The 12,649-nt window shown below is 39.7% G+C and overlaps 1 protein-coding gene across 1 annotated transcript; it reads left to right on the plus strand.

Moving 5' to 3' along the window:
* The first annotated feature begins 9,841 nt into the window (after positions 1–9,841).
* LOC148028531 (aquaporin TIP1-2-like) lies at positions 9,842–12,401 on the plus strand. Its single transcript, XM_087688814.1, has 3 exons — positions 9,842–10,168; positions 10,687–10,937; positions 11,442–12,401. Exons 1-3 carry the CDS (start codon positions 10,036–10,038, stop codon positions 11,820–11,822), a joined length of 765 nt encoding a protein of 254 aa, XP_087544940.1. The 5' UTR covers positions 9,842–10,035; the 3' UTR covers positions 11,823–12,401.
* The last annotated feature ends 248 nt before the right edge of the window (positions 12,402–12,649 follow it).

Below are 12,649 nucleotides of genomic sequence, written 5' to 3' on the forward strand. Positions count from 1 at the left end.
AGTTGCTGACCTTGGGATTGATGCTATACCTACACTGCATTCGGATTCTATGAGTGCCATTCAGTTGTCTAAGAATCCGGTCTTCCATGCGAAGACAAAACACATTGAGGTGAGGTATCACTTCATACGTGGTGTTGGGAGGACAAGTCTGTTGACCTTGTCAAGATCTCCACTGACGAGAATCCTGCAGATCTACTCACAAAAAGCCTCAATACTGAGCGCTTTGCCTTCCTCAGGAGATTGATGGGCATTGGATGAGATGTTGCCTTTCCTCATCCCTTGTACCTATGTACAGTTGTATTGTCTTTTTCTTTTCTTTTCTCTCTCACTGGGGCAGATTCGCCTTTAAGTGGGAGGTTGTTGGGGTAAAGGCGCCTCCGCCGTGCCGCCCCATGTATTACTACACTGACAGTACCCGCCACTACACACTGCAGGTGGCGGGCACCCGTCATGTCACTTTATTCTTTACATTCATTTTAGTGACTAGTAAATAAAGGAAGGCCCGGTCACACATTGTGACTATTGGAGTTCCCATTTCTTATCTCTCTCTTTCTTGCTCTTGCTCTCCCGCCATAGCTCGCGTGCAAGCTTCGATCCTTCTCACCTTTCAGTTTTCCATGTGTGTATATACACCTTCTTCCCCGAATCACCCTTACAATTTTATGAATCTAAAAAAAAAAACTTAGCAAAGGATGCCTCTAGAGAACACTTTGGCCACTTCTTGTGAGTAGTAGGCTATCTTCATGCACTCTTCCATGCACATAGGCGTCTTTTATTCAAAAAGAGAAGAGAAAAAAGAAATTTAAAAAAACAAAAGAAAAAGATACAAGCATGTCATACTTTCATTGCACCTAGGGTTCCCCAAGTTAGAAGCGTTAGGTGGCGTCAGTCGATTGACTCTATCTCTAACCCCTTAGCCCACACCCCTACTTTACCATCTTAAGGCACATCAAGGGCAAGACATTCTGGGCTTCCTCAAATGACCTATCCTAAATTCAATTGCATCAAATGGGTCCTCAATTGTGGGACAATATTCCAACTTCACTTGGAAGTTGACCCAACTCCCAATTGCATAGAGAGATGCATTATTCGTTGTAGCAAGCTACACACCCTTTAGGAGGAGTACAAGTGACATAATAGGTACAATGGACTCCATGTAGATGCTTCAACATCGGTAGTCAATGTCAACCATGATCCATTATGCCTTCATCCACCAAACAACCAGTACCCTCCCACTCTTTGATGTAGCAAGCTCATCCATCTCTACCCAATTCATTAATAGCACTCAACATCCCTCCTGTACTAGGATTTCCTCACTAACTATCCCAACATTCCTCACCTTTGACACCTACTATAGCAAGCTACATTCAATGTGAGTGCCATGTAATTGACACTCCTCTAGGAGGGGGGCATAATAGTGTGAAATGTCTCCACAAATTTTAAAAAGAACCATTGTATTAATTAATTTGATATTTTATTGAGAGTTGGGCTCCCTCCTAATATGCAAATCGTATAAGATGTGCACAATTTAATTTTTACATTTAGAGTAAGGTCTAGATGCATGATGCAAAAGGAGGGAAGAGCAATCATAGGGCCACCAAAGTGGTTTGGGTGCCCAAAGGGAATGGCGAAACCCTAAACCTAACAATCATGCATAAAAATGATGAAAAAGAAAAGAATAGTCTATTCATGTATGGGCTAACTTAGCTTTCTATCTCTCTTGCTATTCTATTGTTAAACTATATGAGAGTGAAGGAGAGGAAGTAATGGAGAGTGTGTGGAGTGAGGGACTAGTGTATGGTGAAGCTTCATCTATTCTCTTATTTCCTTTTCATCTCCATCCTTTTGTGGTGAGTTGAGTGATTGAACAAGAGTGTGTGGTGTTGAATCTATGAGAGAGTGAGGAACATGCAATGTGAAGCTCTTCTCCATCTCTTCATCTCCTCTCATTCATAGCGAGTTCATGGCATTGACCCCTCTTAAGTGCGTGGAGGATAACAATGGAAACAAGGAGGCAAGTGAGAAAGTGCATGCATGGATTGTGGAGCATAGATGGTCAATACAAACGATGACAACATGGCAAGTATCGGTAAGTTTGCTCGCTACATCACATTGAGTTGTTAGATTTGTATGCACATGTGAGTAGCATAGGTGAGAGATAGTTGTGGCTTTATGCATTGAACCCTTGAACAAATAAGGGTGTGTCCAATGGTCCCAACATTGAACTTGTAGAGCACAACAACCTACTACACCTCTTGATATCTTTGCTAGGTCAAAATGTTTCCTTATTGGGTCCACTAGTAATTATACATGTATCATTACAACCGGCCATTCTCCAATTGGTTCTTTACAATAGAGCATTGTTGAGGCTGAGAGAGAGAGAGAGAGAGAGAGAGAGAGAGAGAGAGAGAGAGAGAGAGAGAGAGAGAGAGAGAGAGAGAGAGAGAGAGAGAGAGAGAGAGAGAGAGAGAGAGAGAGAGAGAGAGAGAGAGAGAGTTCTTGGTTATCATTTCATGTAGATCAAGTGTGAAAGGTAAATTGTGTCCCATGTCTAGCTATATGCTTTATATGGTTGAAGTGAACCTTAAAAAACATATTTTGACATAATGCATCTATATAAATGCAAGTTAGTAGAAAGTTGATATGGATGGAAGACAATTAAAAAAACAACATTGGACTGCTATCTACAAACATCCACCTTATCCATGATGCTTTATACTAGCTCGCTCTCACCCACTTATGAGAAACAACTAGGTTGAAATGTTTTCTTATTGGGTCCTCTAGTGCACTATACATGTACCACCAGAGAGAGAGAGAGAGAGAGAGAGAGAGAGAGAGAGAGAGAGAGAGAGAGAGAGAGAGAGAGAGAGAGAGAGAGAGAGAGAGAGAGAGAGAGAGAGAGAGAGAGAGAGAGAGAGAGAGAGAGAGAGAGAGAGAGAGAGAGAGAGAGAGCGAGAGAGAGAGAGAGAGGTCATGCATTCTTAGTTACATAATATAGCCAAACAAATACAAGTTAGTGGTTGGGCACCAAAGTTGATGTGAATGGGAGCTAGTTGCAAAAAAAGGTTTGAATCATTGTCTAATGACATTTAGCCTATCCATGTTGCTTTATACTAGCTCACCCTCACCCATTCATGTAAAATAACTAGGCTCTTGCTTTATACTAGCTCACTCACTTATGTGAAATAACTAGGCTTAAGTGTTTTCTTATTGGGTCCTCCAGTACATGTACCCTTATAGGGGGTTGTTCTCTGATTGGTTCTTTACAATAGAGAATTAGAAAGAGAGAGAGAGAGAGAGAGAGAGAGAGAGAGAGAGAGAGAGAGAGAGAGAGAGAGAGAGAGAGAGAGAGAGAGAGAGAGAGAGAGAGAGAGAGAGAGAGAGAGAGAGAGAGAGAGAGAGAGAGAGAGAGAGAGAGAGAGAGAGAGAGAGAGAGAGGTCATTCATTCTTAATTATCCTCTCGTTATCCTTTAATACAAATAAAGTAAAGTGCAAAAGATAAATTGTGCCATATGTCTTGCCCATCAATCCAACAAACTTCTGATGGCCTTTTAGAGCTTGAAAAAGCAAGGCAAAGCATTACCTAAGCATCCTAATGGGCAATGCTAGAAAAAGTGACATGATTCCTTATAAAACAATAATCTTAAAAAATAAAAAGTATATTATGAGATTATCTAAAACCCAAGGTTGTAACTTTTTAGTATAATGGTCGATCCATTCTACATATTAAGGGGAGGAGGGGGGTAGCCATGTGGTGTGTGCAAAGCCCCTCTCGCACTGCCCTTCCATATTCCCACGTGGTGCGTGCTTGCGTTCGCTCCCTTGCCAACATCTTGACCCGTCCCATTTGGTACCTGCGTGGAAACCCCCATTGGTGACTTTCACACTATATAGATTATACCCTCCTGCCCAAAAAAAACCTTTGCACTTGTTGGTGGATTTGCTTTTAAAGCTTCATTTTCGATAGTCATGTTGTTGCTAATCACCCTAATACTTAACTATCACTTATTCATCACAATAGGCATCGATAAGGGCACATGCTTAGCTAGGGATATTCTCAATAAACTTTGATATTTGATTTTATACAAACTTCTTTGATAGTCACATTGTTGTTAATTGCCCTAATACTCAACTGCCACTTCTTCATTGCAAGGGTCGTAGACAAGGGCACATGCTTAGTTAAGGATATTCTTAATAAAATTTGATATTTGATTTTATAAAAACTCTTTAACTTTTATAACCTATGTATCAATTAAAGGACATCTTCAATATGTGATAATCATTGTTATTAAGTACATACCACGGGCCTTCGAGCCATCCTTTTCCTTATAATTTCTCTTTGAAGTAAAGGTGCTAATCCCTCTTAACCTACGCACCTAGATGGTTAGGAATCAAGAGCTTGGTTGGTCTCAAACAATTTAATTATGAAGGTATTTAATCAATTGTTCTAAAAACCCAATCAAATTAGTGGTAAATAGATACGTAGTTCAATGACCATATGTTAAAGGAATACTAAATGCTAGACAACAATATTTACAATGCAACATAAAAAATTTCATATAAATCGGCTACCTATTTGAGGCTTCATCAATAATTATTCAATTGTGATACAAGTAATCATTTATTGCTATCACTCCATATGATGGACCTATATGGACAACACAAGAATGGTTAGAAGTGAAAAATAATTGAACAACCACGAATAACAACACGTAGTCTATGCCTAACACATTGGACAATGTCCATTCCCTGAAATATAGTAAAGATCACATTCATTTTTGGGTGTGAGATCATATTGTAAAGATCATACTAAATATTCACATCACTAATTCTCAAAAGGAAGGTGTCACATGCATCATCTCAAGCATTCATCTAAATTAACTTGGCCAATCTCGTAGCAAGGTTCTTATAAGACTCTCCATTGTGGACCATGGTGTTTCAAACTTTTTGAATCATCTTGATAGTCACCTCGTGGATCAAATTCATAACTTAAAGATTTATTCATCCACCTTCCCTTGATCTCCAAAGATAGTCTCAAGGTCAATTCCCATTGGAATCCATCCATCTCAGAATTGAGTATAGAGTCTCTTAACTTCCCTATAGTCCCTAAAAATGTGTGAAACAATTTCCTTCCCACCCACAAAAAATTTAGATAATATAATACATACTAATTACATTAAATATAAAACCATCTATAACAATTATGATAAATTAAGATTATAATGTATACATAATTATAAGCTACATTGGAGTTACATATAAAAATAGTATGTCATTGTATATTATGTTAGTATTGTTATTATTGGATGTTAAGTACTTATGTTATATTATATAAATATGTTAAACTATGACTATAATGTTTATATGTTATACATTTATAATTAGAAATCTCTATATCTCCATCTCTATATATGGGGGGGGGGGGGGGGGGGGGGGGGGTGGACACGTGACGCATGGAGTCCCCCACAAACCTCACCACATGATGTGCCCACGATCCTCGACCTCTAACATGTGATCCTCACATGCCTGCACGCAATCGTCACATGCCTACCCACATCATACACTTGCTCGTACCCACCTCACGTGCCCGCTCACCATCTACCTCATGCACCCACCTACCATAATATTATATGATGTATATGCATTATAACAATATATAATTTACCAAATATATACGATATGTATATATACTATAGACATATCACACACACACACACACACACACAGACATGATATATATGATATAATAATATATAATATACAAAATATATGTGATATCTATATATACTATAGACATATCACACACACACACATTATATATATGATATAATAATATATAATATGCGAAATATATGTGATTTGTATATATACTATATGCATATATGATATATGTATGATATATCATATGTGTAAGGAGAGAGAGAGAGAGAGAGAGAGAGAGAGAGAGAGAGAGAGAGAGAGAGAGAGAGAGAGAGAGAATATGAAAAATTGAAGAGACAGTAAAAGATGTTCAAAGCACTGGACTAAAATTAGTGTGAAGTATTGGCCTAAGTTGCGTGTGAAGCACCAGGAGAGTACGAATAAATCCTCAGCTCACAAAAAGGCTTTGAGGTCTCTCACAATTGGTTTCTTTGTTACTCAAGCATCCATGAATCCTCTTGCCATTTGAAACATGCCTTTGAATCTTGGTATGTAGCGTCAAAGAATACTAGTGCTTTGAGAATACCAACACAATGCACTGGGAGAGAATCTTAGCATGGAGTACCTAATTCTTTAGTTAAAGAGCTATGCTCTAATTGAGAGGTGGACAAGGATGGAATTAAACTCTTCAAAAAGTAAATAAGAGTACATTAGTTTGCGTTACTTTCCTTCACATCATTGTCACTTTTTCAAGCTTCAAAATTTTTGAACTTCAAGTGCATGAATACTTTTGTCCAAATTATGAATTCCTTTGTTAGTTGTGTCGAAATTACTAAATGGAATGTAATATGGAAGTTTAGGAAATTTAATAAATATATGCCTATATAGCTTTGAAAACCTTTCTTGGTTATGTTAGCTTCAAAATGCATGATGTATTGAGACTGATGATTAAGATACCCATGTGTTTGTCACTTAATCGACTAGTGGCTTATAATAACTACTACAAATACCATAATATTAGATAGTTTGGGATAATTTCAATACTTTGAGAAATCCAAGTTTTAGGCTTCTCTTCACATTAAAGAAAACGAGGACCATCATGAGCCCTCTAAGGCTTTCATCAAAACCCCCTCATGTAGTATCCTTATCAGAAAGCTCTTAAAGAGTAGGCTCTAAATATGCTTCAGTCTTATGAAACTTTTTGGCATAATGTCTTTCATTACTTGAGCATAAAAGCTCCAAAGTTATTGAATGAAGCACATCCTAAAACATTTTGAAACAATATTTTTCATGATTTAAGTAAACAAGCTCAAAATTTGTCCAAGGAAGCGCATTTAGAGCCTACCCTTCAAGAATATTCCAACAAGATGCTACATGAGGGGGACTTTGACAAAAGCTTCATATAGGGCTTATCATACTTTGCACTTTCTGACTTTAAATGAACCTTGGAAAATGAGAATTTGGATTTCTAGAGACCTTCTAGTGTAGTGATGAGACAAGTTTTTCCATGTTACAACATGAGTATGTTGGAGGCGTTGGCAAAATTCTTATTGGTTGCATGGTTGAAGTTTTAGCACACTTGCAACAAATTTTTGTTGGAGCCATTTATGCATGAGTTGTCATTGTGGATACGTTTCTTTTTCTTCAATGATAATGATGTTTAGAACTCCAATCTTTGAAACTAAATGATATGTGATCAAATGCACTTTGTGTTCTTTGGATTTTATGTTGGTATAGTAGGTTTGTACAACCATTAAGGCATGCTCTTATCTCAAAAATGTCAACATGAAACTACCACAATCTAAGATTTCTGAGAAAAACACGCAATATTATTTCTTAGTATTGAATAATCTTTCATACCAATCGTTCGCATATCAATTTATATAGCACTTGGAAATGGAAACTTAATGTGGGAGATTTGGGTAGTTCATTTTGAGGAGTGTGGTAGAGCCATCTTACAAATGCAAACATAATAATGTGCACTTTACTTCAACAATAACATGTGTATTAGATTTATCAAAGCTTACTTTTAGAATACGTAAAAGTTGGATTATCAACTCCAAAGTGGTTTTTGGTCTAATTCTCAACTTTGTTTTTTGACATATTTGAAAAGTTCAAAAGTTCGCATGGAAACCTCTAGATGGATTCTTTACACACCAGACTTTTAAGATTTACAAAGCAACTTTTTGCTAAATAGGATCACCCATTGGTGGGCTATCATGGGAACTCACTAGATCCAACCCAACTCTTAGGTTTGCCTATTCATATAGCTCCACTCCCTATGCACAAAGCACATGATTGATTTCCCTCTAATAATGATTGAACATGGCATGCATAAATCTACATCTTAAATTTATTTATAGATTCTAACATACGTCATCATTAACCTTGATAGTAATGCAAGTCAAGAATTCCACCATTTGTTGAGACAGAAACATATAATGATGGGAACATCGAGTCATTGATCAATTGAAGAACAATGATTCATGATTCCACAATTTCTCAATATCAAATTTTTTTTAGAAGAATCCATTCGTAATATAAGCTAAGTGAGGGATTTTTAAGCACAATTCAAATGGAGCAGTTAGGTTGATATGTAGCTTTTGGATCGATGGAGTTCTAAATGACATTTTCTAAGAACTTGTGCTTATCTACTTGATGCATGGCTAACGTGGATAGGTAGAAAGTACCTCATAAAGAAGGGAAAGTTTGAACGTAAAGCCTTGTTAATCTCAAAAATTCCTAACCTCATGGGGAAAACCCTTTGCTCCAACAATGGAAGAGCTTTGTGGAAAGGGATCTACTTCGGATCACAAGGTAGATAGTCTAGCATGGTGAGATAAATTTAGCTATTATGAGGAGGCATTGACAAAGCATGTGCTTAATATTGTAAGTGTGACTCCATGAAGAAAAGAAAAAGTTGATGAGATGTGAAGATAAGAAATACATGTACTTGGTGTCTAAAATATGGTTCAAGCAATAAAGAATGTGATGCAAACATCAACAATATTCTTAGTGATTGTGACATCTACTAAACGTCTGTCTCATTATAAAAATGATGGGTTTACTTTTGGCTTCCAATGTATACATAAGATAAACTTTGATCATGATCCAAAGCTAGCTTTGTATGGAAAGTTCCAGAAAGTATGAGCATGGATTGAAATCATTAGGGAGTCATCTTGTGAAATGATTACGAGGCCTTAATCATACTCTGTGAACTGCAAAACATCATCTAAAAGTGTGTGTGTGGGGGTGATTTTGCATTGATTTCTCCATCTGTTTTGTTTTTAAGCCCAAGGGAACATGTTGATTTTAGGGTTAAGTAGATTAGGCATACTCTAGAAGGGCGGCTCGTGAGGTCAAGCTAATAACTCGAAAGTTCCGCGATGCTTAAGTTTTGTCATGATTTTTTTTGGTCTTTGTTACAATTGGTAGAGAAGGTGCTGGGTGCAGTCCATGGGCAATAAAAATTGACTTGGGGAAAATTAAAAAAGGGGGGTGGAGGCAAGGACATAAAGGAAGGGTTAGCTAGAGTGATAAAAAAAATACTAAAGGGGGTGGTTTCTGATTGGTTGGGCGGTGCATTATTAGGGGGTGGATGGTGCATCAAGAGAATATGGTGGGAGGGATCGGGGCCAAAAAGTTGTAACAAAATCTCAAAATACAAATTAAATGGAGAAAACGCAGATTTGAATGGGGAAGATGTCCCAAAAACTCCATAAAAGATGCCAGGAAAGGCCACCGCCCAAACCGTCCACGAGAGAGAGAGAGAGAGAGCTTTATTTTTTCCCGGAAAAAAAGGGGAAGTAAAATAGACAGAGTGTATCCTTCTATTTTGAAAATAAAAAATCTGAAACAGGAAAATAGACGAGCCTGTATTTATTTTCTTCTTTTTGGATTTGAAATAATATATAAAGTGGTCCAGGTGGGTACCACTTCTGTGAGTATATTTTAAATTGTTTTCAACCTTATATTTGCTCCAGAAATACGCAGTGGGACCCGCATGCCAGCTTGGCAGGCCAGGGAAGGGTACGGGCTGTGTTTTTTTTTAACTCCATTTTCTTGCGGGAGAAAAAAGGTGAATATTTCGCGAAATTGAAATTTTCCCAGGATAAAAAAATTCGAATGTATATTGTAAGAAATGAGCTTTTTTGTTTTGCATGATCGGCCCTTGGACAGAGAGAGGCAGAGTCCAGACACAGCGAGAGAGAGAGAGAGAGAGAGAGAGAGAGAGAGAGAGGGAGGGGGTGGCTAGAGTGCTCTTATAAGTTGGCCTGCTTTGCCTATTTGCCCCCTGTGCCTGTTCTTCTTTCTTCCTCCTTCTTGTTGGGTGCTTGAGAGAGAGAGACAGACAGACAGATACAGAGACAGAGAGAGAGAGAGAGACTATCAGCATGCCTTTCTCCAACGTTGCAGTTGGGGGCTATGAGGAGGCTACCCACCCAGCCACCCTCAAGTGCGCCCTCGCTGAATTCATCTCCGCTGTCATCTTCGTCTTTGCTGGAGAGGGCTCTGTCATTGCTTACGGTACATCACATACTCAAAATCATCACCATCTGATCCATCATCATTCCTCCCCTGCAAACATTTCTCCACATCCTGAATTCTGCTCATGTCTATTTTTGCACTTCAATCATAATAAAATACCTGACGCTCTGACCAAATGTAGGATGAGGCCCATCAATTTAGCTGCATGTCCTGCACCTAGACAAGATTGTGATAGTAGCTCTAGGCTTAGGCTGAAGCATGAGTGGAACTTCTTCATACTTGCAAGATGAGCTTGTGTAAGGCTATGGGTCCCTGGGATTTCTGTTCACAAGGGTGGTGATCACTAAAGAGTGTGTGGAAGCTTTGTGCAGTAGCTCCCTTTGTAGTGAGACTGCTGTGCCTTCAGAATCACAGATACTTGGTCCCACATAATTAATAGCACTATTTGGTAGTTGTCCTATAACCCCTCACACAATTGCATGACTCTCCATTATCGCTGTGTTCATGCTCCATGCAAAAACTCATAATTCCTGTGTGTTTTTGTGTGAATTCTGCAGCAAGCCTCACAAGCAATGCAGATCTGACTCCCTCTGGGCTAGTGGGTGTTGCAATTTGCCATGGCTTAGCCTTGTTTGTGGCAGTGGCCATTGCAGCCAACATCTCAGGAGGACACGTGAACCCTGCTGTCACCTTTGGCCTTTTCCTAGGGGGCCACATCACCCTCCTCAAGGGGATCATCTACTGGATTGCACAGCTGCTGGGAGCTGCTGTGGCCTGCTTGCTCCTCTTGCTTGTCACCAATGGACGTGTAAGTTGACTGCCTGTTTGGATTTATTGGTTTTTTACCCACAGCCATTTTTCTTTTCACAGCTAGCAAATGAATTAGTTATTATAATCAGCCTTCACTTGCAGTTACACTCCTTTTACCAAGATTGATGATTTAGTGAGTGCAATAACAATTCATGGAAATGCCTTTGTAAAAGTGTCTCCTCTGGGTGGCAGTGTTAGCCTCTTATTTGGGCAGCACTTTGGAAGTAGCCAGAGAGGAGTAGGGTATGCTAGGAACATTCTAAACTCTTAAGTATGTTTAGCCAGAGAGTATGTTAAGCACTGTGGTGTCCCATAATAAGTAGCCAGAAGTAGTCACTGAAAATGGTGAATTATATGGAAGCAGCTAGGCACCATGTGTGATGTCACCATTTTTTCTCATTTACACAATTGACAGGGACAAAAGTAGTGGAGGGCTTCAAGTTTGTTCTTGATGAAGCACACTTTTAATAGTGGACACCAATGTACCCTGTTTTCTGTGCAGACCACCTCACCCCATGCCCTTTCTACTGGGGAGCCTGTCTATGGAGCACTGGTCCTGGAAATTGTCATCACATTTGGCCTGGTGTACACAGTGTTTGCAACAGCAGCAGACCCAAGGTCCAAGGGGAATGTGGGCATCATCGCTCCTCTCGCAATCGGGTTCATTGTGGCAGCCAACATTCTGTTTGCAGGTGCCTTTGATGGAGGCTCCATGAACCCGGCACGCTCATTCGGGCCGGCCTTGGTGGCGTGGGACTGGACCAACCACTGGGTGTACTGGGTGGGACCCCTCTTGGGAGGAGGCCTTGCAGGCATTGTCTATGAGCTTCTGATCATGGGCCCTGAGCCCACTCACCAGCCAATCTCCACAGATGAGTACTAGAGCAAAAGGAGGAGATGATGATGCATGAATGCAGCACAAGTCATTCAATCAGCAATGGCAGCACAGAAGGTTTTAGGAAAAACTTCATTAGGGAGTGATGATGGGACAAAGATTATGATGATTTGTTGGTGGTAACTCTTCTTTTTCTGTTTATTGGGATTGGTTTGTAGGCAGGTGATTGGGGTTTGGCAGCATCACATGGTGTCCAGTAGGAATGGCATCATCATTCATTGTTCCTTCTTTATCTTTTTTTTTCTTTGGTGTGTTCAGTCTGACTCAGGCTTTTTCTTGCACTTCTTGCCCCCTTTTGTCTCTCAGACTGTGTCCCTGTCCTCTGTCTGTGTCTTTGTTTGAAAAAGAAAAGCTGAGGAGAGGTCATCCTGCACCTCCTCAGCTAATCTATCTATCACCTTTGCACCTCCCACATTCAAGAAAGGGAGGTCTCGACTCTCCATCAGACAGCATGGCCACATTTTTGCAATGTGTCAGGTGGAGATAAGGTGGTAGTACCCATGTTGGGGGCAGGGGTGTCTTTTTCTGTAGTCTAATAATTAATAAATAGCAGAGCATCTTTGGTCTTGTACAGCATTCAGAAAACAATGGATCATATTTTATTTTATTTTTAGAAAAATGTGGCTCTCTCTCTTTTTTTTACCCCCCCTGCTTTTTGGTGTAAAGGCGAAGCCTTGAGACTGAGCCAGAGTCCACAGAGAAACCCCTCCTGCAAAGAAAAGCTGTCAGGCTTGTCCGGAGAAACAACAGTGCGAGTCGGGGGGCCGGGGCACGGGCACGGGCTCTGAGTCTGCCTTACCGAAAGGGCAAAAGGC

The sequence above is a fragment of the Lygodium microphyllum genome, chromosome 11, assembly GCF_053477565.2.
Source record: "Lygodium microphyllum isolate KBCC chromosome 11, Lygodium_microphyllum_v1.1.10, whole genome shotgun sequence".
NCBI classification, from domain to species: domain Eukaryota; kingdom Viridiplantae; phylum Streptophyta; class Polypodiopsida; order Schizaeales; family Lygodiaceae; genus Lygodium; species Lygodium microphyllum.

Bases quoted from the DNA above. Each gene is read 5' to 3' on its own strand.
- LOC148028531 (XM_087688814.1), top strand. From the start codon at position 10,036: ATGCCTTTCTCCAACGTTGCAGTTGGGGGCTATGAGGAGGCTACCCAC. The intron at 10,169-10,686 runs GTACATCACATA...TGAATTCTGCAG, and splicing joins GGGCTCTGTCATTGCTTACG to CAAGCCTCACAAGCAATGCA. The intron at 10,938-11,441 runs GTAAGTTGACTG...TTTTCTGTGCAG, and splicing joins TGCTTGTCACCAATGGACGT to ACCACCTCACCCCATGCCCT.